General features: G+C 36.3%; 1 protein-coding gene across 5 annotated transcripts in view; it reads left to right on the top strand.

Moving 5' to 3' along the window:
- LOC105475044 (X-ray repair cross complementing 4) overlaps nt 1-23,986 on the top strand; it is a 292,455-nt gene that overhangs the window by 102,197 nt on the left and 166,272 nt on the right. For all 5 annotated transcript variants that reach the window (XM_071098712.1, XM_071098707.1, XM_071098710.1 and 2 more), the window contains one exon: nt 15,609-15,775. In XM_071098712.1, the coding sequence (XP_070954813.1) occupies nt 15,609-15,775 (167 nt within the window). The remainder of the gene's footprint in view (nt 1-15,608; nt 15,776-23,986) is intronic.

Raw genomic sequence — 23,986 nt, 5'->3', positions numbered from 1 at the left:
TAGAGATACAGACTTGTAATTCATCAGCATATTGGCAGGTGAAATATCATGATATCCAACTTGAGATAACTCTAGGGGGAGAATGGGGAGAAAGAAGAGGAGTTGAGGATAAGAATGTCCGGCTAATTTTTTGTAGTTTTTGTGGTGACAGGGTGTCACCGTATTCGCCAGGATGGTCTCGATTTCCTGACCTCGGGATCCACCCGTTTCAGCCTCTCAAAGTGCTTGGATTACAGGTGTGAGCCACGTGGCGGCAGGCGCCTATAATCCCAGCTACTTGGGAGACTGAGACAGGAGAATGGCGTGAACCCGGGAGGCAGAGCTTGCAGTGAGCAGATCGCGCCTCTGCACTCCAGCCTGGGAGACAGCGAGACTCCGTCTCAAAAAAAAAAAAAAAAAAAGAATGCAGCCAGCCATCACAGGACTGGCACTAAAGCACTACCACAGAAAGGAGATTGATCAAATGCAGTAAGGGATTAAGGGATATAGGATGAAAACCGGGCAAGTGTGGTGTCAGAAGCCATGCCAGTGCAAGCAAAATAAAAACATGTCTGTTGGTTTTGAAAACAAAGGGCATTGATGGCATTGGTAGAGAGAATTTCAACGGAGAATATAGAAAAGGGAGGAGGAAGACAGTAGTAAAGGGGGATTAAGGGAGATTTTTTAAATGCAAAACATTTGAATTAGCTTAAACATTAAAAGGAAAAATGTACCAAAGTATTAAGAGTTTGCGAATGCTGGAGAAAAGATAATTGACATCGGAGTTTTTGATGTGGTTTTCATGACCTGGTTTTGGGTTACTTCTCCAGCCATATCATTTCCTACTTGCCTTCTCAATCCCTAATTCTCAGTTACATGTTTTCAGTGACTCAAATGTGTAACATTCACTGTCACCTCTGAGGCTTTGCATGTGCTACTCCTGCCCAAAGTACTCCTCCTCTACTCCTTATTCCCCTTGCGTGGCTAGCTCTTATTTAGCCTTCAAGTCTCAGCTTGATTGCGGTTTACTCCACCAGAATAGATTGACCTGCCATGTACTACTACAGCACTTGGCATTTCTTGTAGTAACAACCATCAGGCTTTAATGTAATGACTGATTTAATTATCCATCTCTCCTTCTGGATAATGTGTCATGAAAGAGAAGAAGCATTTTTACCGTTTTCACATTGTCTGTTATTTCTCTTCTCCAATGTCTAACACATAACGTATTCTTAGGTATGTATCGAACGAAAATGTGAAAAATGAGTGGGATCCCTAAAAAGAGTGAATGCTATCTAGAGCAAAGATGAAGAAATTATTCCTGAATTGTAGTAAGAGCATGTCTCTCTCTCTCTCTCTCTTTTTAAAATATGAGGCAAAGACTTGAAAGTGGTGGAAAAATACTTGGTTTATCTTTGAAAAAGCTAGGGGTGGAGTTTGCCAGGGAAGTATATTATGGAAGTGCAGGGTTTCACAGAATCCAGTGGGATTAAGTAGAGCTGTGAATACCTGAGGTCAACGTTGTAAACAATCGTTAGTTTTCCAGCATCTGCTTTAACTTCTTGGCTCTGTTTGCAGACCTTGTCTGCTTCATTGTTCTCATGGCCAAAAAAATGTCTTCTGTGCCCCAGCTCTGTGGGAACCCACCAGCACCCAACACTTACTCTCTACCAGTTTGCATTATTCACAGATAACTGGATAGGTTCAACCCATCATAAATTGTTTCTTCTAGAATCAGATTAGTCTAACCCTGCTCCACTCAGCTCTGGCTAGGGGACTCATGAGATGATCTCTAAAGAGGTCAACCTGGATTATAAGGTGATGAATTTTCTGAGAAAAGATTTAGAAAGGTAGGCCATAATTATCTTTAATTAATAGAATATAGATAAGAGTCTAAGTGTCAGGAATCTGAAAGAGTTCATACTTGATCTGGAATTTTTTTTTTTTTTTTCTGAATTAGAAGGCAAGGTCATCTGCTAAATATAGAAAAAGTGTGAGAATGGTGGTGAAGGTTTGGAAAATCTGGTGCAAGGAATAGTTAAAGGGCCTTACCAGGAAAAACCAATAAGATTGCTCAAAGCAGCAGCTGATAATAGTGAATTTTTATCATTTCTCCGGTAGCTAGTGTTCCTTTGCCCAGTTGTAGAAATGAGAAGGCAGATGTTTATATTGATCTAAATTGAAAGAGATTGTGGTTGAGGATGTTGTTAAGAGTGTGTGGTTGGAGAAGGATTTCATGGAATCTGGATTATATAGAGAAGCTTTGCAGGCAGAAATGGACTTCGGAAAACAGATGATCATAGTATAGGAGGGAGTATTGTAATAGAAGTCAGAGATAAGAGCAATATGAGGGTAAAAGGTTATAGTCAGAATGGAGAACACTGGAATTAAGATATGGAGGAAATCCAAATATATGAAATGACAAGGCTGAGCTAGGACTATGCTCATTAAAACATTTCAGCGGCTCAAATTTTCAAATGATCACTCAGAAGTAGGCCCCAAACTCTATATCTACAGGGAGTTATCAAGTGTCTTTCTCCACTTTGAGAGAACCCCAAAACTCTTCTTGCTAATTTCAAATGTGACTTTGACTTTATGTTCTTGGTAACAATAAGAAAGAACCTGTTGAATAGCATTTTTTATTATTGTACATTAGGTTGCTATAATGTGTTGGCCAAAAATAATTTTGCGTTTGGCATAATTAATGTTTGGAAGTTCTTCTAGAAAATATTTGGTTGGGCACAATTAGCTTTTTCAGGAGGTCATTCTATTCTCGCCTGGAGTATCAATGAGCTATGTTACTAGACTATAAAAGAATACTTTTATATTCATTGTTGATGTTAATCCATCAACAGTGAATGTTCTATAGCCATAGCAAATAACCTAAAAGTAGAACTAGTTTACCTTGCCTCAAACAATATTTGTTTTTGTTTTAATTTTTATCTTATCAAAGTTATATATGTATAATTTAAAAAGTCAAATAGTTTCTACAAACCTTATAATAAAAAATTGGCAGTCCTGTACCCACCCCTCCCTGTCCCTGATTTTACTTTAAACTTTCTTTTTTTTTTTTTTTTTTTTACGAATTCTGTTTATCTCTAAGTTTCTAAATAACTGCCTTGTTCCATTTCCTTGTTTTTTTCAATTTTAGATATTATCTATTATCTTTTTATTATGAAAGATGAGTAATTTTCTTAATTTATTACGACCTCCAACAAACCTTTTCAATCTTCCCTTAATTTCCAATATAGTTATGGCTTAATTTTTTATATTTTAATTGCACTAATATTGAGTATTTTATTGTGACTCTTTAAATATTATCAACATTAGAGAGATATAGAGAACATTTCCTTTCTTGAAAAACGTTCTAGAGTTTTTAAAAAGTAAATATCAGTTTTTTGTATATCAATCTACATTATATCCAAATTCTCTTGACAGATGTATTAGTCTTCTCTCAGTACTTAGACATGGTATAAAATGCATCAGTTCCTTTTTTTATGTGTGTGATTCTGTCTCCTCTAACTCTACGGTGTCAATTTTAAGCTTCCTGTAATGATCCCATCTTAGATTTTGTCTCCTATTTTTCATTTATGTGTGTGTGTGTGTGTGTGTGTGTGTGTGTGTGTGTGTGTGCGCGGCACATCAAGCCTGTAAGTGTGGTTTCTACCTAAGCTCTAGCGCTCATTATGTGGACTAGAGCATGTCCTCTCGGGAAAAGTCATGTAAACATGGATTCAGTCCTGTTTGAGTGTCTGCCAGTTTCTGTCTGCTTTTGGTGGTTTTCCAGTCCCTTGAAATAGTGTTTTTGCTGTTGATTTTTGTTTGTTTGTTTTGTTTAGTACAGAGTTTATAATTGTTATCTTTACAAGAGTTAGTGTAATACAGCTTACTTTGCCATTACCTGAACTGGAACTACCTCATTGTTAACTTTTCATTACTTTTTTTTGGCAAGAAAATTCAATTAAATGCATGGTTACCGTCCGTCATACTCCCCAGCTTCTCCCAGTCTCATTAAAAAGATGTTAAAAAGATGCTAATAGATGCTAACTACCTTATGGGCAATTTTCTTATTAAAAAACACCTTGAAGACTTTAAATTGTTTTTTAGACCAATAATTTGTTTTTATCTTGTCTCTAGGTAAATAAGATTATATAGCAAAGTAAATATTACAAGTTTTTCATGCAAATATTTTGAATTGAAATGTATTTTTAGAAATTTGGCATTAAATCATAAGTAAAGTTTAAAAAAATTTTTAATAAATATTTTTGAATGAAAACATTTGGCAGAATTTTTAATCCATTGTTTAGAAAGACAATTATTAAGGTTTGAAAAATTTCTTAGAAATAATAAACCAAACATAAAATTAACATACTAAAATTTGATATTTTATTTTTATTAGGAATTTTTAAATACTTGTTATTTTTATGATTTTTGAAAGATCACTAGTTTTGAGTTTATTCATTTATGATTAAATAATAATGGCCTTATAGTTAACACAGTAAGTTTTTATGAAAATTTTTGTTTCAAATTTTTAATGTCAGTGTAATAATGCCTTTTAACCAGTCATGCTATTTCATCAAATAAGTTTAGTTCAGTGATTTGCATGGCGGGAGGGGTGGTGGAGATTGGCTTAAATATCTGACATTTTTAAATGAGAAGGAACTAGGATTTTATAATCAGGAAAAAAATTTTTACTGTTTTAATTTAATTTTTCTGGACAATGTTATGAGAGACCTGACTAGTTGTTACTAAACAGGGAAAACTGGTTTACATTCAGAAAAAAATTACTCATAGTATTTTACACTATGTTCAATTAAGTTATAGTTTCTGAGTATCCCATAGCATGATATTTTATCATATTATAACTTTTGGCCAATATTTGCTTACTCACTGTTTCTATGAGCAACAGAATCTACGCAACAGCAAACAGTGATCCCAGCCCCAGTTAGATTTTTCTCTTTCATAGGCACTCTGGAATGCTACTGTGTTAAAGTAATCAACCATTTTAAAAAGACAAATCAAATTTAAACTGACTCGAGAGTGTAGTTTTTTCTACCCTTAGATGTTATTTTTGTTGTGGTTTGTTTGCAAAATCCTTCACCAACCATCTTTAGATATTGTTCACAAGTTTCCTATTGATAAATTATTAGTCTGAATACAAAGTTTAGAGTTGTTTATTCAGGATTCCACTACAAATCGAGGTCAATACTGGGATTCTAACGTAGAGATTGCTAAGGTTCCCATATACTGTAATTGTTTTGATATGACCAAGGGATAAAAAAGAATAATAAAAGACTGAGTAGGCACTTGCATTTATATTTCTATTTACAGATTATTTAATAGTGTTATCAGCTATAGTATAGGAAGTCTGATTCAAAAGTAAACAATGGAAAACATAACCAAAGGACATAAATATGGGCATCTTGATTAGATGAAAAAATATGATGGTCCTAAATGGGGGAAATTCAGTATTACTTTGTATTTCATTTTGGAAAGAAATTAATTACTTTCAAAATAATTTGAAAATTAGTGTAGTTCCAAACCACATGCCCAGCATTTAAAAAAAAAAAAAAAAACACTTTACTGAGGTATGATTGACATACAAAAAAACTGTATGTATTTTTTTATATATATATAACTTAATGAGTTTGTTGATAAGTATACACATGTGAAACCAGCATTTTTCTTTAAGTTGCTGTATTTTGTTTATTTTGGTTTGAATTTGTCTGAAATTCATAGTCAGAATTTCATGGGATGTTCTTGTTAAAACTAGATGATGAATGTTTGAAAAAAAGAATTATGAGATGGAGCTTTTAGTTCTTAATAATAAAACATAGTATAAAGCTATAATAATTAAAGGAGCATGTTATTGGTAAATGGATAGAAACTAATGAGACTGAATAGCAAGCTCAAGAATATACTTAAATATACATAAATACTTAATTTCTAATAATGGTATTTCATATGAGTAAGGAGAGAATAGATTGCTAAATAACTGGTGAAGAAATAATGGTTAGATATTTGGAGAGAAAAATTTAAAAATGAAAATATAGGTGAATAATCACTTTCTTTGATAGGCAAAGACCTTAAGAGGAAACTATTTTAGACTTGATTACTTTAAAATGTATATGCTCCACAAGTAACATTGCCAAACCAAAAAAATACTTGCAACATGTATGACAAAGTATTAATTCACTTCATTGGCAATTTCTGAACTCTTAGTATGAGCATAGAACTTATGCTTGGAGTGGGGAAAGGAAACAGTAAACATTTATAAATTAGATAATTTCACATAATCACAACTTTTATGAAGATTTATAAAATATTGTTTCTCAATACTTGTACTATTGGCATTTCTTTTCAGGACTGTTGGGAAAATTCTAGAATGATTATATCCTAGTTAAGGAAGCCAAGGAAAAATCTCTAGAAAAGTAATATTGAGCAGAGAATTGAATAAAGGAGAAAGTCATGTGTATTTTGGGGAAAACATTCTTGGAAGGATCTGCAAAGACCCTCTATTAGTATTTTGTTAAAGGTGAAACAAAGTAGCACACACTTAGTGGTTTCCTTGTCCCATCCGGCTCCTTGAGGCTTTCAGCATTCCTGAACTTGTGACTACATCACTCCCAATTTCTGCTTTGTTCTCACATCACCTTCTTACTGTGATCTCTTTCTTTTCTCTTGTAAGGACCCTTGTGATTACATTGGACCCACCTGGCTAATTTATGATACTCTCTCTACCTATCTCAAGATCTTTAAGCTAATCACATCCCTAAAGTCCTTTTTGCCACATAAGGTAATATTCACAAGTTCTGGAGATTACAACAACACAGACATGGGGAAGGGGGACTACTATTCAGCTTCCCACAGACCCTGATTCGGTGTGTTCCTTTTCAATTGCTATAGTAGCAAATTACCACAAACTTAGTGCCTCAAAACAACATAAATTTACCAAACATAACATAAATACATATTTTACTTCTGTGGGATAAAAGTTCAATATAGGTCTCACCTAGCAAAACTCAAAGTGTCAGTAAGGTTGCGTTCCTTTCTGGAGGCTCTACAGGAGAACCCATTGCCTTGTCTTTCCCTGTTTCTGGAAACCACATACATTTTTTGGCTCATGGCCGACTTCTTCCATTTTTAAGGATAACGATTTTATATCTCTCTGTGTGTATCTTCACCACTTGTCCCTCTGACTGCAGCCAGGAACATTTCTCTAATTTTAAGTATTTACGTGAATACATTGGGTTCACCCAGAAAATAAGGAAGGATAATCTCTCATCCAAAGATTATAACCTTAATCACATCTACAGAGTCCCACTTTGCTGTGGAAGGTAACATCCCAAGTTTCAAGAATTAGGTTGTAGACATTTTTGGGGGAACATCATTCTGTCTACCACATTCAGGAGTATTTTGACCTATTCAAGCATAGAAAGAAGGCAAGTGGCTGGGGCACAGCAAAGGCAGGGAGAATGGTAAGAGATGAGACTGGCACGGTTGTCACAGGCCAGACTGCTGTCCATTGGAGAGTATTTCAAGAGAGAATAGGATGTCATAAATTCAAGAAATAAATCAACATTAATCTACAGAAGTTTCTGGGATGATAAAAACAATGAGATGATAGATTCTGTATCTATCTGTTTTTGGATGTATCTGTACTGCCCAGTACAGCAACCACTACCTGTATGTGGCTGTTGAACACTAAAATGTGACTTGTATGACTGAGAAACTTTCTTTTTAATTTCATTAAATTTAAATTTAAATAGTCACGTGTGACTAGTGACTACTGTATTGAAGAGGACAGATAATAGATACATTTTTGGAGAAGTTTTGCTATGACAGAAGCAGGAAAATGGACAATAGCAACTAGAGGGATATGGGATTAAGGATGTTTTTTGTTTTGTTTAGATTGGTAAAATTAAAGCATATTTATATTCATTATTTATTATTGAATAACACATTACCACAAATTTAGCAGCTTAAAACCATATACATTTATTAATCGCACTGTTTCTGTGGGTCAGGAGTCCAGGTATGGCATTGCTAGGACTCATCTAAAAGCTGCAATTAAGGCATTGTCCGGGGGCTGTGGTCTCATCTCAAGGTGAAGGATCTGCCTTCAAGCTCAGTGGGGTACAGGCACAGTTGAGTTCCTTGTAGCCTGTTGGAATGAAGGCCTCAATTTCTTTTTGGCTATGATGGTTAATTTTATATGTCAGCTTGGCAGGGCCATGGTGCCCAGATGTGTGATCAGGCATTCTGAGTGTTTTTGTGAGGGTGTTTTTGGATGAAATTAATATTCAAACCAATGGATTTTAAGTAAAGAGAATTGCCCTCTGTGTTAGTATATTCTTGTGTCGCTGTAAAGAAGTTCATGACAATAGGTGCTTTATAAAGAAAAGAGGTTTAATTGGCTCATGGTTCTGCAGGCTGTACAGGAAGCATGGTGCCAGTGTTTGTTCCTGCCGAGGGCCTCAGGAAGCTTCCAGTCATGGCAGAAGATGACGGAGAACTGGCACGTCACATGGCAAGAGTGTGGGCGCGCGAGAGAGAAGGGGGAGGTCCCAGATCCCTTTAAAAAAGCAGATCTCATGTGAACTGAGTGAGAGGAGGCCCCACCTGGAGATACAGATTTGGCAGTTTTCAGCTTATTTTTAATAATGGAAGCTGTGATTGTGAATAACCCTATCAACCTCTGTAGAGTTAAATAAGAAGAGGGTCAAGGAATTGTTCCAGGAAACAATACTGTTTTACTTCTGAGTAGATGATAGAGAAACCTACTGAAAAGATGTGATGAGATCTGGAAGAGTGTCAGGGAATCCAAGATTCTGTATAGAAGGAATACAAATCTACATTTCTTCATCAGCACCTAATACCAAAAATAAAGCAAATAATAGGCATCCCCTGCCCTCTCCCTCTGACCAATCAATTATTATAGGGAAAGTTTTCTAGCTGATTGAGTCCATATACAATAAAATGTTTCATTTTTAATTCTAACAACTAATTAGGCCAGGATATGTAACCTAAATGTAACTATATTGTCCATGAACCAAAAGACTCATCACCTCTATTTAAGACAGTAATAGCGTGAATATTTATAGCCCTTCAATGTAAAGTAACTTCTGAGATTTCTGTACTATGTAGACTTTTATGGAATTTTTTTCTTTTTTGCTCTCAAGAACTCTCTGATTCCCACTATGACTTTTGCAATTATTAAGACCTAAATAACAATTCTTAGATGACACACTTGAAATATTAAATCATATAACCTAACCGTAAAATGCTTATAATTTGTATAGCACAATAATTACAATGTGGCATACTTTTCACCCCTAGATTATTGCATTTTAATTTTAAGAACCTGTGAGATCCAAAATACATGGAGCCTTGCTTGAGTATATGATCAGCCTGAGATGTTTTAGCATTTTTTATGAGTTCTAAGAAATTTGGGCAGTAATATGTTGTAGTTGGAAAGATGAGATTAGTAGTTTTACAAATATAGTTTTCTTATCTTTTTAGAAGGAGTCCTTATCAGTATCCTTTTCTCAGTTCCAGTTACCTTTTAAGATCAGTGTGAGCAGTTGCCGACTGAGATATGTTACTGTCCCTTTTAGAAGGTGCATTTGTGATGTTCTTTATTTAAATCTAAAAGAAACATTTCAGGCCAGACTCTGTGGCTCACATCTCTAATCTCAGCACTTTGGGAAGCCAAGGCAGGCATATCACTTTAGCTCAGGAGTTCGAGACCAGCCTAGCCAAACAGTGAAACTCTGTCTCTACTAAAAATAACAAAAAGTAGTCAGGAATGGTGGTAGGCGCCTGTAATCCCAGCTACTCGGGATGCTGAGGCAGGAGAATCACTTGAACACAGGAGGCAGAGGTTGCAATGAGCCAAGATCATGCTGGTGCACTCCAGCCTGGGTGACAGAGTGCGAATCTGTCAAAATAGAATAGATAGAATAGAATAGAATAGAATAGAATAGAATAGAATAGAATAGAATAGAATAGAATAGAATAGAATAGAAATTTCAGAAAGCCACTAAACTGAAGAGTTCAGGATATAAAGCCTTAGGACACATGTGGTTGATTCAAAACTACAACAAAAAGTTGACCAACTTGTAGTTGATCATGAGCATAACTAGGTCAAGGTAATACAGTTCAGTCACCTTTTTTAAAACATATCTTGATTAATTTCCTATATTACGAGAATTTTATAACGATCACAACTATATATATGCAACTGTGTATATATGTATGATAGACAGTATTCTGCATTATAAACTGTAATGGACAGACTACTGTTTTTAGTATACACATATCTAGTTACAGCTAAGCTTTTCTCTGATGTGAATAAATTTAAAAGCACTCACTGCAACAAAATGAGATTCTATCTGGTCGTTATTCGCCTAGTAATAACATCAAGATACCTTTATTTTTCATTTTCCTTTAGTTCTACATCTTGGTTCCCAGTATAGTAATGAAGATTAATTCTTCAAGTTTATTTAGTCTACTTTGATAATATATTGAAACTGAAACCCTTTAGTGGATATATTTTAAACAGGATATCAAATCTCACCTTGATAATCTCCTGTCCTCAGAAACACTTAGAATGGCCACAAATAACTCTCTAGGAATTAATGTTACTCATAGTATTTATTTTATGTGCTTTACTGATACTGTATATTCTTTTATTTGTGTGGTCATTTAAAAGAACCTGAAAACTGAGTATATAACTATACATTCTTTAAAAAACATCTGTTTTAATTCTTTTCAAATCTGTATATTATGATAGTATTAAGTGCTAGTAAGCAATTAACTGCCCTTTTTGTTTAAATTATACTAATCAATAAATAGCCCTGTCATGTCTTTAAACAGCTGTCATGTTTATAAATATATCAATAAATAACCCTGTCTGGTCTCAATTTCTTAATTTGGACAGAATCACTGCCCAAATCCCTTACCTATCCCATTATAGTTATAGTTTCTTAATGAGGATTATTCCAATAAATAATCAAAATTTTATCCAACACTTAGTATGGGCCAGAGCTTTGAAAGATATTTTGGAGGCTATGGAAGAAATAGAAAAGAGGGTCCCACATCTCAAAAAGCTTCAAACCTAAAGGGAAAGACTGCATTTCTGAAACAACCAAAGAAAAATATAAGCAGGATACAACTGAGTAATACATTGTATGAGACTGAAATATTAAGACTAGAGAGGCCAATGTAGGCTGATATGGTTTGGCTGTGTCTCCATCCAAATCTCATCTTGAATGGTAACTCCCACAGTTCCCACGTGTCATGGGAGGAACCTGGTGGGAGGTGATTGAATTACAGGGGCAGGTCTTTCCTGCATTGTTCTTGTGATAGTGAATGAGTTTCACAAGAGCTGATGGTTTTAAAAACAGGAGTGGCTGGGCACAGTGGCCCACGCCTGTAATCTCAGCACTTTGGGAGGCCAAGGTGGGCAGATGACCAGGTCAGGAGTTCGAGACTAGCCTGACCAACATGGTGAAACCCCATCTCTACTAAAAATACAAAAATTAGCTAGGTGTGGTGATCCACCCCTGTAATGCCAGCTATTCAGGAGGCTGAGGCAGGAGAATCACTTGAACCCAGGAGGCGGAGGTTGTAGTGAGCCAAGATCGTGCCACTGCACTCTAGCCTAGGCAACAGAGTGAAACGCTGTCTCAAAAAACCCAAAAAACAGAAGTTTCCCTGCGTAAGCTCTGTTTTTGCCTGCTGTCATCCATGTAAGACGTAACTTGCTCCTCCTTGCCTTCCACCATGACTTTTGAGGTCCCCCCAGCCTCACTCATGTAAGTGCATGTGGAACTATAAGTACATTAAACCTCTTTTTCTTCCCAGTCTCAGGTGTGTCTTTATCAGCAGTGTTTAGAAAACCGACTAATACATAGGCTAACTTAGTTAAAAAGAACTTGGCCTGGGCTTGAGGTGATGATAAGTGATTTAATCTTGGACTTGAAGAGTTGACAGAAAGATATCCAGAATAAGCAAACCCCTGGCTAAAGAAAATGTGTAAGTTTTCTGAAATTGATAATTTTTAATGCGGATTAAATTTAAAAAGCTAAAGTATTTATTTCATCACTTAGAATGATAACCATTAAGAGTCAACTAGTGAAACTTACTCTGATCATACACACACACACACACACACACACACATATATATATATATATATTTTTTTTTTTTTTTTTTTGAGATAGAGTCTCATGCTGTCGCCAGGCTGGAGTGCAGTGGCGCGATCTCAGCTCACTGCAACCTCTGCCTCCTGGCTTCAAGCAATTCTCTTTCCTCAGCCTCCTGAGTAGCTGGGACTACAGACGCACGCCGCCACACCCCGCTAATTTTTTTTATATTTTAGTAGAGACAGGGTTTCACGGTGTTGCCCAGGCTGGTCTCGAACTGTTAAGCTCAGGCAAAAATCCACCCACCTTGGCCTCCCAAAGTGCTAGGATTACAAGCTTGAGCCACCACACCTGGCCGATTATCAATATTTTAAAAGTCAATTGCCCTTCTTTACATAGAGAAATGCAGACATAGCTTAAACTCTTAGATTATAGATTGAGGTTCTTAACACAGATCTGTGTACTCTGAATTATTAATAAAATTGAGAACTAACTACAAAAAAACTCTTAATTTCTAACAGAAGAGACATGCTCTCAAAATGTCTTTAATATGTGCTTTCTGACTCTGCTGTACCATTTGAAGTCATGGTTTTATACTGTAGGTTATTTTGAAGTGACAGAATAATAACTAAAGAATAGCAGTGACAGTAACCTTATATGTCAAACTAGAAACTGGAGTGAAAAATTTAAAAATTGACACAACAGTACAATATAGGTTTTGTGCTAATTTGCTGGCGTTAAAATGATACTTAAATTGCTGCTTTCCTTTTGTTGTGGGACAGAATAAAGGTGGACTGGATGTAGAGGTAGAACACATAAATATTTTATACTTCTCATCTCATTAAGCCTGATATGAGGCCCTTTTTGAAGTCCAGTGCATCTAGGCGTGTGGCCCCTTGCATCTGTAATAATGTGCATAGGCTAGAACAGCAGCAGTGAAGGTGAAAGAGTGCTTCCTGCTCCTGGCTATGAACCATGTGTATATATAAGCCAAATGCTCATACTTTTGAGAATTTAAAAAAATTAATCTGAGTATTTCAAGTAAAATCCTTTTCTTTCATTAAATTTCTAGATACTTTTAGTTTATTTTTATTGTGTAGAATAACAGATGTCCTTATCTATTGAAGGACTAGAAACTGGTGACAATAATTAGAAATTAGATATAATAAAAATAGTTGTGTACTTTTAAGAAGAAATGACATTTCATGTTTATTTTACACTAAGTAGCTGCAAAAAGATCTAAGAGGGTTTTGGAAGTTTTCATCAGTATATTTGAGTGATATTTTGAAAGAAGTTGTTATTAGTGATTTAAAATTAGTCCTTTGTCATCTGAGATAGAAGTGTAGAGGGCTGGACTTGTGTTTATCTCTTCATTTATATTTTACTGATTATTTTATTTCAGGATCAAAGTGTGGGATGAATTCTTTGTCCTTTTGGCATTTTGAAACTTTTCAAGTGTTAAAAAAACTTTTTCTTTCTAAAAATGTCCACTTCTCTCCAACCTACCTGAAAATTGTTATAATGAAAGAATACGAAACCACTTTGTGGGTTTGTGTTTTGCTAGTGTAACCTATTGGCTAAAATAAAGTAAGCTTATTTTTTTTTCTCCTGCTTTGTATCAACTCAAAACATTAATATTCTGTAGATGACATTTTTTCCTTTGTTGTTGTTATTGTTGTTGTTTTTGAGACTGAGTCTTGATGTGTCGCCCGGGCTAGAGTTCAGCGGCATGATCTCGGTTCAAGTGATACTCATATCTCAGCCTCCTGAGTAGCTGGGCTTATAGGCATGCACCACCATGCCTGGCTAATTTTTGGATTTTTTGTAGAGAAGGGGTTTCACCATGTTGGCCAGGCGGGTTTCAAACTCCTGATCTGAGGTGATCCACCCACCTTGGCCTCCTAAAGTGTTGGGATTACAGGCATGAGCTACTACAGCTGGCCAGGTGACATATTTCTTTAACTTTGTGTGTATATTTACACTCAGAGAAGCTTCAAAAGGTAACTGTTCAAATTTGCTTTCAATTTATTTATTGTTTATATAGGTAAAACTTTCTTATTTAAGCTTATGTGCCTGTTAAATGAACGATATTTCATTGCATGAGAAAACTGCAACTGCTTTATCAAACTGTACGAATGCAGTTTCACAGTGGATGTCTACTTTAGTGAAGTCTGCTTTTATTTGTAAATTGTCTAATAAAGATTTGTCTCAGAATCCTCAACCATCTTAAATATTTCTTAACCTGTGTGTAACGTATTTATAGAAATATTCTTTTAAAAGCAATACCTTTCGGAAATCTTCTTATCAGATAAATGCATAATAGAAATTTGCGATCTTGGAGGCAAAAAACAAAAACCCAAAACAAAACAAAAATTCTCATTTTACTCTTCTTCTACAGACTCAGTACTACTAGCATCTTTCTTTGGAATTATGTGTAGGTTCTGAACCTAATTCTTCCCCTACTTTTTGTCTAGTTGGGACACTCTCTTACCAAGAAGCAGCACAACAGCATAGCATAGCAGAATCTTGACTTTACCCCTTCAATAGCTTGCATAACTACTCTGAATCTGAGTTTACTGGTATATAATATGGATATGATAATAGTTCTTTTACGGTGAAGATGTATCCTAGTTTATATTTTTGCTACGCTTGAGCTATATTTCAACCAAAAGATATGGTAACTGCATAGTAATCATCATCATAATTTGTTATCTGTTATAATAATTTTAATTTTCAGGATAATTATAATCATTATTACTAATCATTGTGCTTCAGCATCCTTATCAGCCAAATGGGGAATACCTGTGTTTCCTTCAGAATTCCATAAGTGTAACTAAAACTATTAGAGTATTTTATTTTAAAGTGTACCCTAGTAGAGGAATTAAGGTATTTTTAAGATTCTTACTTTTATGCAGAAGTACTAAAGCTTGACACTTAACTTTATTATTGGCAATTTATGGTAATACATTATTGTCTTTAGATAAAAGAGTTAATTATTGTGTAGCTACTGGTTTCCTAAAACTCTACCTTTCTCTTAGCTATAACAAAATTTTGAGCTTTCTTCAATAAAAGGTCAGTTATTCCATTTTAGCATTTGCGTGAATAGAAATTAGAGTTTAAAATTCTCATATATAATTCCTTTTCTTATTCTGAGCAGAAAGACTTAAAATTAGGCTTTAGCAAACAGATGGTAGTATGCTTATACAGTATTTATGTTGCTTTCTTTTCTGCTAGGAGATGGGAGAGTGACTTACCACTTACAAAAATTAGTCCTGGGCTATATGTTGATTTATATGATAAAGTAAGAAACTTTAGGTTGTAGCCCAGTTTTTTTGCTCACTGTTTGTATATCTGGTAAATGCATTGTATTTAAATCTTTCTTACACTTTTTTCTTCTCAGAAGAAATTGTGTATGCTTAAAACGATGCTGCTCAATCTTGATATTTTCCTCAAATTAAACATGTTTTTGTTTTATTTTAGTTCAGACTTGGTTCCTTCAACCTAGAGAAAGTTGAAAACCCAGCTGAAGTCATTAGAGAACTTATTTGTTATTGCTTGGACACCATCGCAGAAAATGAAGCCAAAAATGAGCACCTGCAGAAAGAAAATGAAAGGCTTCTGAGAGATTGGAATGATGTTCAAGGACGGTGTGTACACAGTTTGCTTGTGGTATGAAAATACGGAGCCCTTGTCATATTGTTATAGCTTTAAGTTAATGATTTGTAAATTTCCAACATATGTAGATTAGCATATATTTCATACAAAATTTGTCATTAAGTTTAGCTTAACTGAATATGATTAAACAAAATTATTAGTCAATATTGTATATTATAGAAGTACATTAACACTTTTATGTCATTAGTATGTGGTGGCACCAGCAAACTTATAAACAATAGGGAGCAATTGGGCATTGAAGATCAATACCCATTAATACTAATAAATAACTTAGTAACTATTTATAAAGATTAATTCAGCTCAAATTATAGGATTAATAATGAATTAAAAAGAGACATGAAATAAAATAAACATAATTGATTTCTTATTTGGAATCAGTGAGTGGCACCTATTTCAAGTGATAGTGTTTTGGCTCCCAATAGAGACTTATTTCTCCTGATTTATTGAAAATTCATACTATAAGCATTTTTAAAGGATGAGCTGATTGTGGCTACTGGACAAGACATTTGGAAGCCTTTTATTTTTCTGGCTTTTCCTCTTTTTAAATGAGGAAGAAAAAAATAATTTTTTTTTTAATTATGAACTTTCTCAACTAAATATAATCTAGGCCGGCCCAATGTGTAACCTTTATTATTCTATTCTCTATAAGATGTTTGAAGGAAATAAAATGCATGTGATGAACATTTATATCCTCACTGAGTCATATATAATATATATATGTGTGTGTATGTGCACATATAGTGTATATATATGTATGTGTATGCACACACATATATATAGTGAGAAAGAAAATGATGTCTGAAATCATTATGTGGAATATATATATAATAATGATAATAATTATTAGTACATCCAGTAGATTTTTTAAATCTTTTGCTTAAATAACGCTAAAGCATGGGAACAGTTATCCAACATATTTAGAGTATTTTTAGTGCAACCATTGTGATTACTCTATATGGACATTAGTGAGTATATGTGGAAGTATATGAAAAATGGTGAAGGTTTTACCACTGTCAATATATGTATGTGAAAATGAGGCTGACTAAAAGCGGTTATTTTTCTGTACATTCAATTATATTTATTAACTAATGCAAAACATGTAAAATTAAGTTCCTAGCACCTATGTTATTTGACTTTCATGTATTGTATTAGGAAAGTGGTTTTGTTCTATCTTAGATCTAAATTAATTTCTATCTCCAATTATATATATTATATATAAATAATACAAAAATGAGACCAAATCCAAACTGTGTATTAGGAAACCATGCAGAAAAAGTTAATTTTTCTCTTTACTGCTTATTCATGAATAAAGATGAATTCTATGTCATGGTATGAATAAGTATCAGGTATCTGTACTACAAAGCATTTCTTGGACCTATATCTGTAGCTTGGGTGTATTTTCTATTTAATATGTGAAATCAAATTAAAGAAGATGAGCTATGGTCATGATAAACCATTATATTTAAAACTCAGAATACCCTCAGGATGATAGGAAATTTGATCCACAAATTGCCTACAAAAATGCAGACTGGGTACTTGGTACTTGAACAAATTGCTTTAAAATGTCTGCCAGAGGTTGAAAGAGGTATTATCTCATCAGTATTCAACACCACTCCCATAGAATTGAAAGCAGCAGGGAACAAAGATGAGGAATTAGAGACGAATGCACCCTGTGCTGTAACAGTGTGTGCGAGGGGCACATATTATATGTGGCTCACAGATGCTTGATTTGCTATTTCTGGACTATCCAGCAAGTGCTTTTGTCTTGTTGTGGCAAGAGATTTCCTGTTTGATCAAAAGCACAGCCATGTACCCTGTCACCTGCCTTATTATGATCCAGCTTTTTTTTTTTTTTTTTTGATAATACTGTGTCAGATGTCTTCTTCAGGGTCTATAGATGTGTGCCTTTGGGGTGGCCCTATGTACTGAGAAGAAAGAGTCCACTCCAGAGGATTCTAGTCTCTTTATTGTATTCCAGATCTTAGATTAGTAGCTTTAAATATTTCCCAAATTTGGTTTTCTCTCCTTTCAGAGGACAGAGACCACTTTAAGGAGCTGCAAATACATCTTGATCATGGCCAAGCAGCAGTTTCTTAGTGTTCCCTCACTAGAGCCTTTGCATGCTGGAAAGGATTTACAGCTTTAGCTTCCATAAGGCAGTAGTTCTAATTAAGTGTCTTTAGGGAGATTAGAAATAGGACATGAGCATATGGAGTTAGGTAACTGGGGACATAGAAAGTAGAGAATCATTAGCGTTGGGGCCATGTTAAGCTTGGCAATAGTTTTGGGGGAAGCCTCTGATTATTCTTGTGTCAGTGTCCATGATCCAAGCATTTCTTCTATACTACATATGAAGGGATGGGAGGGTGGTGTTAAAATAGTGGGGAAGGACACAATGTAAGGGATGGGAATTCCTGTAGAAGCGAAGGTAAATGGGTCTGGGATACATTTACTACACAATAAGATATTATATGAGCATAAAATAGTTGTGTACACGTGTTTATTAACGTGGAAAATGTTGATCATATATTAAGGTAAGACGTGCATCACCACAAATATAAACAATATCCCATTGTTTGCAAAAATATATTTAAATAGAGAGTATCTGGAAGAAGAAAATTAAATGTTAATAGTGTACATCTGGAATTGTAGACTACATTTTCCTTTAATTTTGGGGAGTATTTTTTGTATATGTTTTAGTATTTAAATATGTATCACCATTATAATCAGAAACAACTATAAAGCTATTTTCATTTGGGATGATGGTGGAGAATAAACAAGGCTTGAGTGAGGAATGAGAAATTACAGCATAAGTAAAAAGTGTGAGCTTTAATGCATAGAATTTTAACATATATATTTGCTGTTATTTTAAATTACCACTTAATAATTGTATTCTTGGCTCCATTTTGAACAAGTGGCATCACTGCATTAATTTTGTATAGTTGAGATAAAGGAGGAAACATTTAAGATGTGTATATAAATCCTTAGGTTACTGGCTATATTTATTTAGTGGGTTTTCTACTTAATTACTAATAACGACTCTCAGGTTCCATGTTACTGAATAGATGTTTTGTTTGCACTCAGAACTCTGCTTAGAAATTATCTGCCTTTATTCTGAGTTATAGTTATTAAACCCATAATTGGAGGCAGTTTTCAGTGAATTGGGTTGACACTCACAGAATCATCAGAATAAAAGACCTTGAAAGCTCTTCTACTTCATCTCTCTGCCTTCAAGATAGAATCACATTATATCCAGATGAATTCAGTCTGATTTTTAAAGACCTCGAGGGGGCGGAGCAAGATGGCCGAATAGGAACAGCTCCAGTCTCCAACTCCCAGCGCGAGCGACACAGAAGACCGGCGATTTCTGCATTTTCAACTGAGGTACTGGGTTCATCTCACTGGGGAGTGGCGGACGATCGGTGCTGGTCAGCTACTGCAGCCCGACCAGCGAGAGCTGAAGCAGGGCGAGGCATTGCCTCACCTGGGAAGCGCAAGGGGGAAGGGAATCCCTTTTCCTAGCCAGGGGAACTGAGACACACAACACCTGGAAAATTGGGTAACTCCCACCCCAATACTGAGCTTTAAGCAAACAGGCACACCAGGAGATCATATCCCACACCTGGCCGGGAGGGTCCCACACCCACGGAGCCTCCCTCATTGCTAGCACAGCAGTCTGTGATCTACCGGCAAGGCAGCAGCAAGGCTGGGGGAGGGGCGCCCGCCATTGCTGAGGCTTCAGTAGGTAAACAAAGCTGCTGGGAAGCTCGAACTGGGTGGAGCTCACAGCAGCTCAAGGAAACCTGCCTGTCTCTGTAGACTCCACCTCTGGGGACAGGGCAATAACAAACACAGCCAAAACCTCTGCAGACGCAAACGACTCTGTCTGACAGCTTTGAGGAGAGCAGTGGATCTCCCAACACGGAGGTTGAGATCTGAGAAGGGACAGACTCCCTGCTCAAGTGGGTCCCTGACCCCTGAGTAGCCTAACTGGGAGACATCCCCCACGAGGGGCAGTCTGACACCCCACACCTCACAGGGTGGAGTACACCCCTGAGAGGAAGCTTCTAAAGCAAGAATCAGACAGGTACACTCGCTGTTCAGAAATATTCTATCTTCTGCAGCCTCTGCTGCTGATACCCAGGCAAACAGGGTCTGGAGTGGACCTCAAGCAATCTCCAACAGACCTACAGCTGAGGGTCCTGACTGTTAGAAGGAAAACTATCAAACAGGAAGGACACCTACACCAAAACCCCATCAGTACATCACCATCATCAAAGACCAGAGGCAGATAAAACCACAAAGATGGGGAAAAAGCAGGGCAGAAAACCTGGAAATTCAAAAAATAAGAGCGCATCTCCCCCGGCAAAGGAGCGCAGCTCATCACCAGCAACGGATCAAAGCTGGACGGAGAATGACTTTGACGAGATGAGAGAAGAAGGCTTCAGTCCATCAAATTTCTCAGAGCTAAAGGAGGAATTACGTACCCAGCGTAAAGAAACTAAAAATCTTGAAAAAAAAGTGGAAGAATTGATGGCTAGAGTAGTAAATGCAGAGAAGGTCATAAATGAAATAAAAGAGATGAAAACCATGACACGAGAAATACGTGACAAATGCACAAGCTTCAATAACCGACTCGATCAACTGGAAGAAAGAGTATCTGCGATTGAGGATCAAATGAATGAAATGAAGCGAGAAGAGAAACCAAAAGAAAAAAGAAGAAAAAGAAATGAACAAAGCCTACAAGAAGTATGGGATTATGTAAAAAGACCAAATCTACGTCTGATTGGGGTGCCTGAAAGTGAGGGGGAAAATGGAACCAAGTTGGAAAACACTCTTCGGGATATCATCCAGGAGAACTTCCCCAACCTAGTAGGGCAGGCCAACATTCAAATCCAGGAAATACAGAGAACGCCACAAAGATACTCCTCGAGAAGAGCAACTCCAAGACACATAATTGCCAGATTTACCAAAGTTGAAATGAAGGAAAAATTCTTAAGGGCAGCCAGAGAGAAAGGTCGGGTTACCCACAAAGGGAAGCCCATCAGACTACCAGCAGATCTCTCGGGAGAAACTCTCCAAGCCAGAAGAGAGTGGGGGCCAATATTCAACATTCTTAAAGAAAAGAATTTTAAACCCAGAATTTCATATCCAGCCAAACTAAGTTTCATAAGTGAAGGAGAAATAAAATCCTTTACAGATAAGCAAATGCTTAGAGATTTTGGCACCACCAGGACTGCCTTACAAGAGACCCTGAAGGAAGCACTAAACATGGAAAGGAACAACCGGTACCAGCCATTGCAAAAACATGCCAAAATGTAAAGACCATCGAGGCTAGGAAGAAACTGCATCAACTAACGAGCAAAATAACCAGTTAATATCATAATGGCAGGATCAAGTTCATACATAACAATCTTAACCTTAAATGTAAATGGACTAAATGGTCCAATTAAAAGACACAGACTGGCAAACTGGATAAAGAGTCAAGACCCATCAGTCTGCTGTATTCAGGAGACCCATCTCACACGCAGAGACATACATAGGCTCAAAATAAAGGGATGGAGGAAGATTTACCAAGCAAATGGAGAACAAAAAAAAGCGGGGGTTGCAATACTAGTCTCTGATAAAACAGACTTTAAACCATCAAAGATCAAAAGAGACAAAGAAGGCCATTACATAATGGTAAAGGGATCAATTCAACAGGAAGAGCTAACTATCCTAAATATATATGCACCCAATACAGCAGCACCCAGATTCATAAAGCAAGTCCTTAGAGACTTACAAAGAGACTTAGACTCCCATACAATAATAATGGGAGACTTCAACACTCCACTGTCAACATTAGACAGATCAACGAGACAGAAAGTTAACAAGGATATCCAGGAATTGAACTCATCTCTGCAGCAAGCAGACCTAATAGACATCTATAGAACTCTCCACCCCAAATCAACAGAATATACATTCTTCTCAGCACCACATCGTACTTACTCCAAAATCGACCATGTAATTGGAAGTAAAGCACTCCTCAGCAAATGTACAAGAACAGAAATTATAACAAACTGTCTCTCAGACCACAGTGCAATCAAACTAGAACTCAGGACTAAGAAACTCAAAACCGCTCAACTACATGGAAACTGAACAACCTGCTCCTGAATGACTAGTGGGTACATAACGAAATGAAGGCAGAAATAAAGATGTTCTTTGAAACCAATGAGAACAAAGATACAACATACCAGAATCTCTGGGACACATTTAAAGCAGTGTGTAGAGGGAAATTTATAGCACTAAATGCCCACAAGAGAAAGCAGGAAAGATCTAAAATTGACACTCTAACATCACAATTAAAAGAACTAGAGAAGCAAGAGCAAACACATTCGAAAGCTAGCAGAAGGCAAGAAATAACTAAGATCAGAGCAGAACTGAAGGAGATAAGAGACACAAAAAACTCTCCAAAAAATCAATGAATCCAGGAGTTGGTTTTTTGAAAAGATCAACAAAATTGACAGACCGCTAGCCAGACTAATAAAGAAGAAAAGAGAGAAGAATCAAATCGACGCAATTAAAAATGATAAAGGGGATATCACCACCGACCCCACAGAAATACAAAGTACCATCAGAGAATACTATAAACACCTCTACGCAAATAAACTGGAAAATCTAGAAGAAATGGATAATTTCCTGGACACTTACACTCTTCCAAGACTAAACCAGGAAGAAGTTGAATCCCTGAATAGACCAATAGCAGGCTCTGAATTTGAGGCAATAATTAATAGCCTACCAACCAAAAAAAGTCCAGGACCAGATGGATTCACAGCTGAATTCTACCAGAGGTATAAGGAGGAGTTGGTACCATTCCTTCTGAAACTATTCCAATCAATAGAAAAAGAGGGAATCCTCCCTAACTCATTTTATGAGGCCAACATCATCCTGATACCAAAGCCTGGCAGAGACACAACAAAAAAAAGAGAATTTTAGACCAATATCCCTGATGAACATCGATGCAAAAATCCTCAATAAAATACTGGCAAACCGGATTCAGCAACACATCAAAAAGCTTATCCACCATGATCAAGTGGGCTTCATCCCTGGGATGCAAGGCTGGTTCAACATTCGCAAATCAATAAACATAATCCAGCATATAAACAGAACCAGAGACAAGAACCACATGATTATCTCAATAGATGCAGAAAAGGCTTTTGACAAAATTCAACAGCCCTTCATGCTAAAAACGCTCAATAAATTCGGTATTGATGGAACGTACCTCAAAATAATAAGAGCTATTTATGACAAACCCACAGCCAATATCATACTGAATGGGCAAAAACTGGAAAAATTCCCTTTGAAAACTGGCACAAGACAGGGATGCCCTCTCTCACCACTCCTATTCAACATAGTGTTGGAAGTTCTGGCTAGGGCAATTAGGCAAGAGAAAGAAATCAAGGGTATTCAGTTAGGAAAAGAAGAAGTCAAACTGTCCCTGTTTGCAGATGACATGATTGTATATTTAGAAAACCCCATTGTCTCAGCCCAAAATCTCCTTAAGCTGATAAGCAACTTCAGCAAAGTCTCAGAATACAAAATTAATGTGCAAAAATCACAAGCATTCTTATACACCAGTAACAGACAAACAGAGAGCCAAATCATGAATGAACTTCCATTCACAATTGCTTCAAAGAGAATAAAATACCTAGGAATCCAACTTACAAGGGATGTAAAGGACCTCTTCAAGGAGAACTACAAACCACTGCTCAGTGAAATAAAAGAGGACACAAACAAATGGAAGAACATACCATGCTCATGGATAGGAAGAATCAATATCGTGAAAATGGCCATACTGCCCAAGGTAATTTATAGATTCAATGCCATCCCCATCAAGCTACCAATGAGTTTCTTCACAGAATTGGAAAAAACTGCTTTAAAGTTCATATGGAACCAAAAAAGAGCCCGCATCTCCAAGACAATGCTAAGTCAAAAGGACAAAGCTGGAGGCATCACGCTACCTGACTTCAAACTATACTACAAGGCTACAGTAACCAAAACAGCATGGTACTGGTACCAAAACAGAGATATAGACCAATGGAACAGAACAGAGTCCTCAGAAATAATACCACACATCTACAGCCATCTGATCTTTGAGAAACCTGAGAGAAACAAGAAATGGGGAAAGGATTCCCTATTTAATA

This window comes from Macaca nemestrina, chromosome 6 (assembly GCF_043159975.1).
Source record: "Macaca nemestrina isolate mMacNem1 chromosome 6, mMacNem.hap1, whole genome shotgun sequence".
NCBI lineage: Eukaryota > Metazoa > Chordata > Mammalia > Primates > Cercopithecidae > Macaca > Macaca nemestrina.
This window is presented reverse-complemented; position numbering and strand designations above follow the sequence as displayed.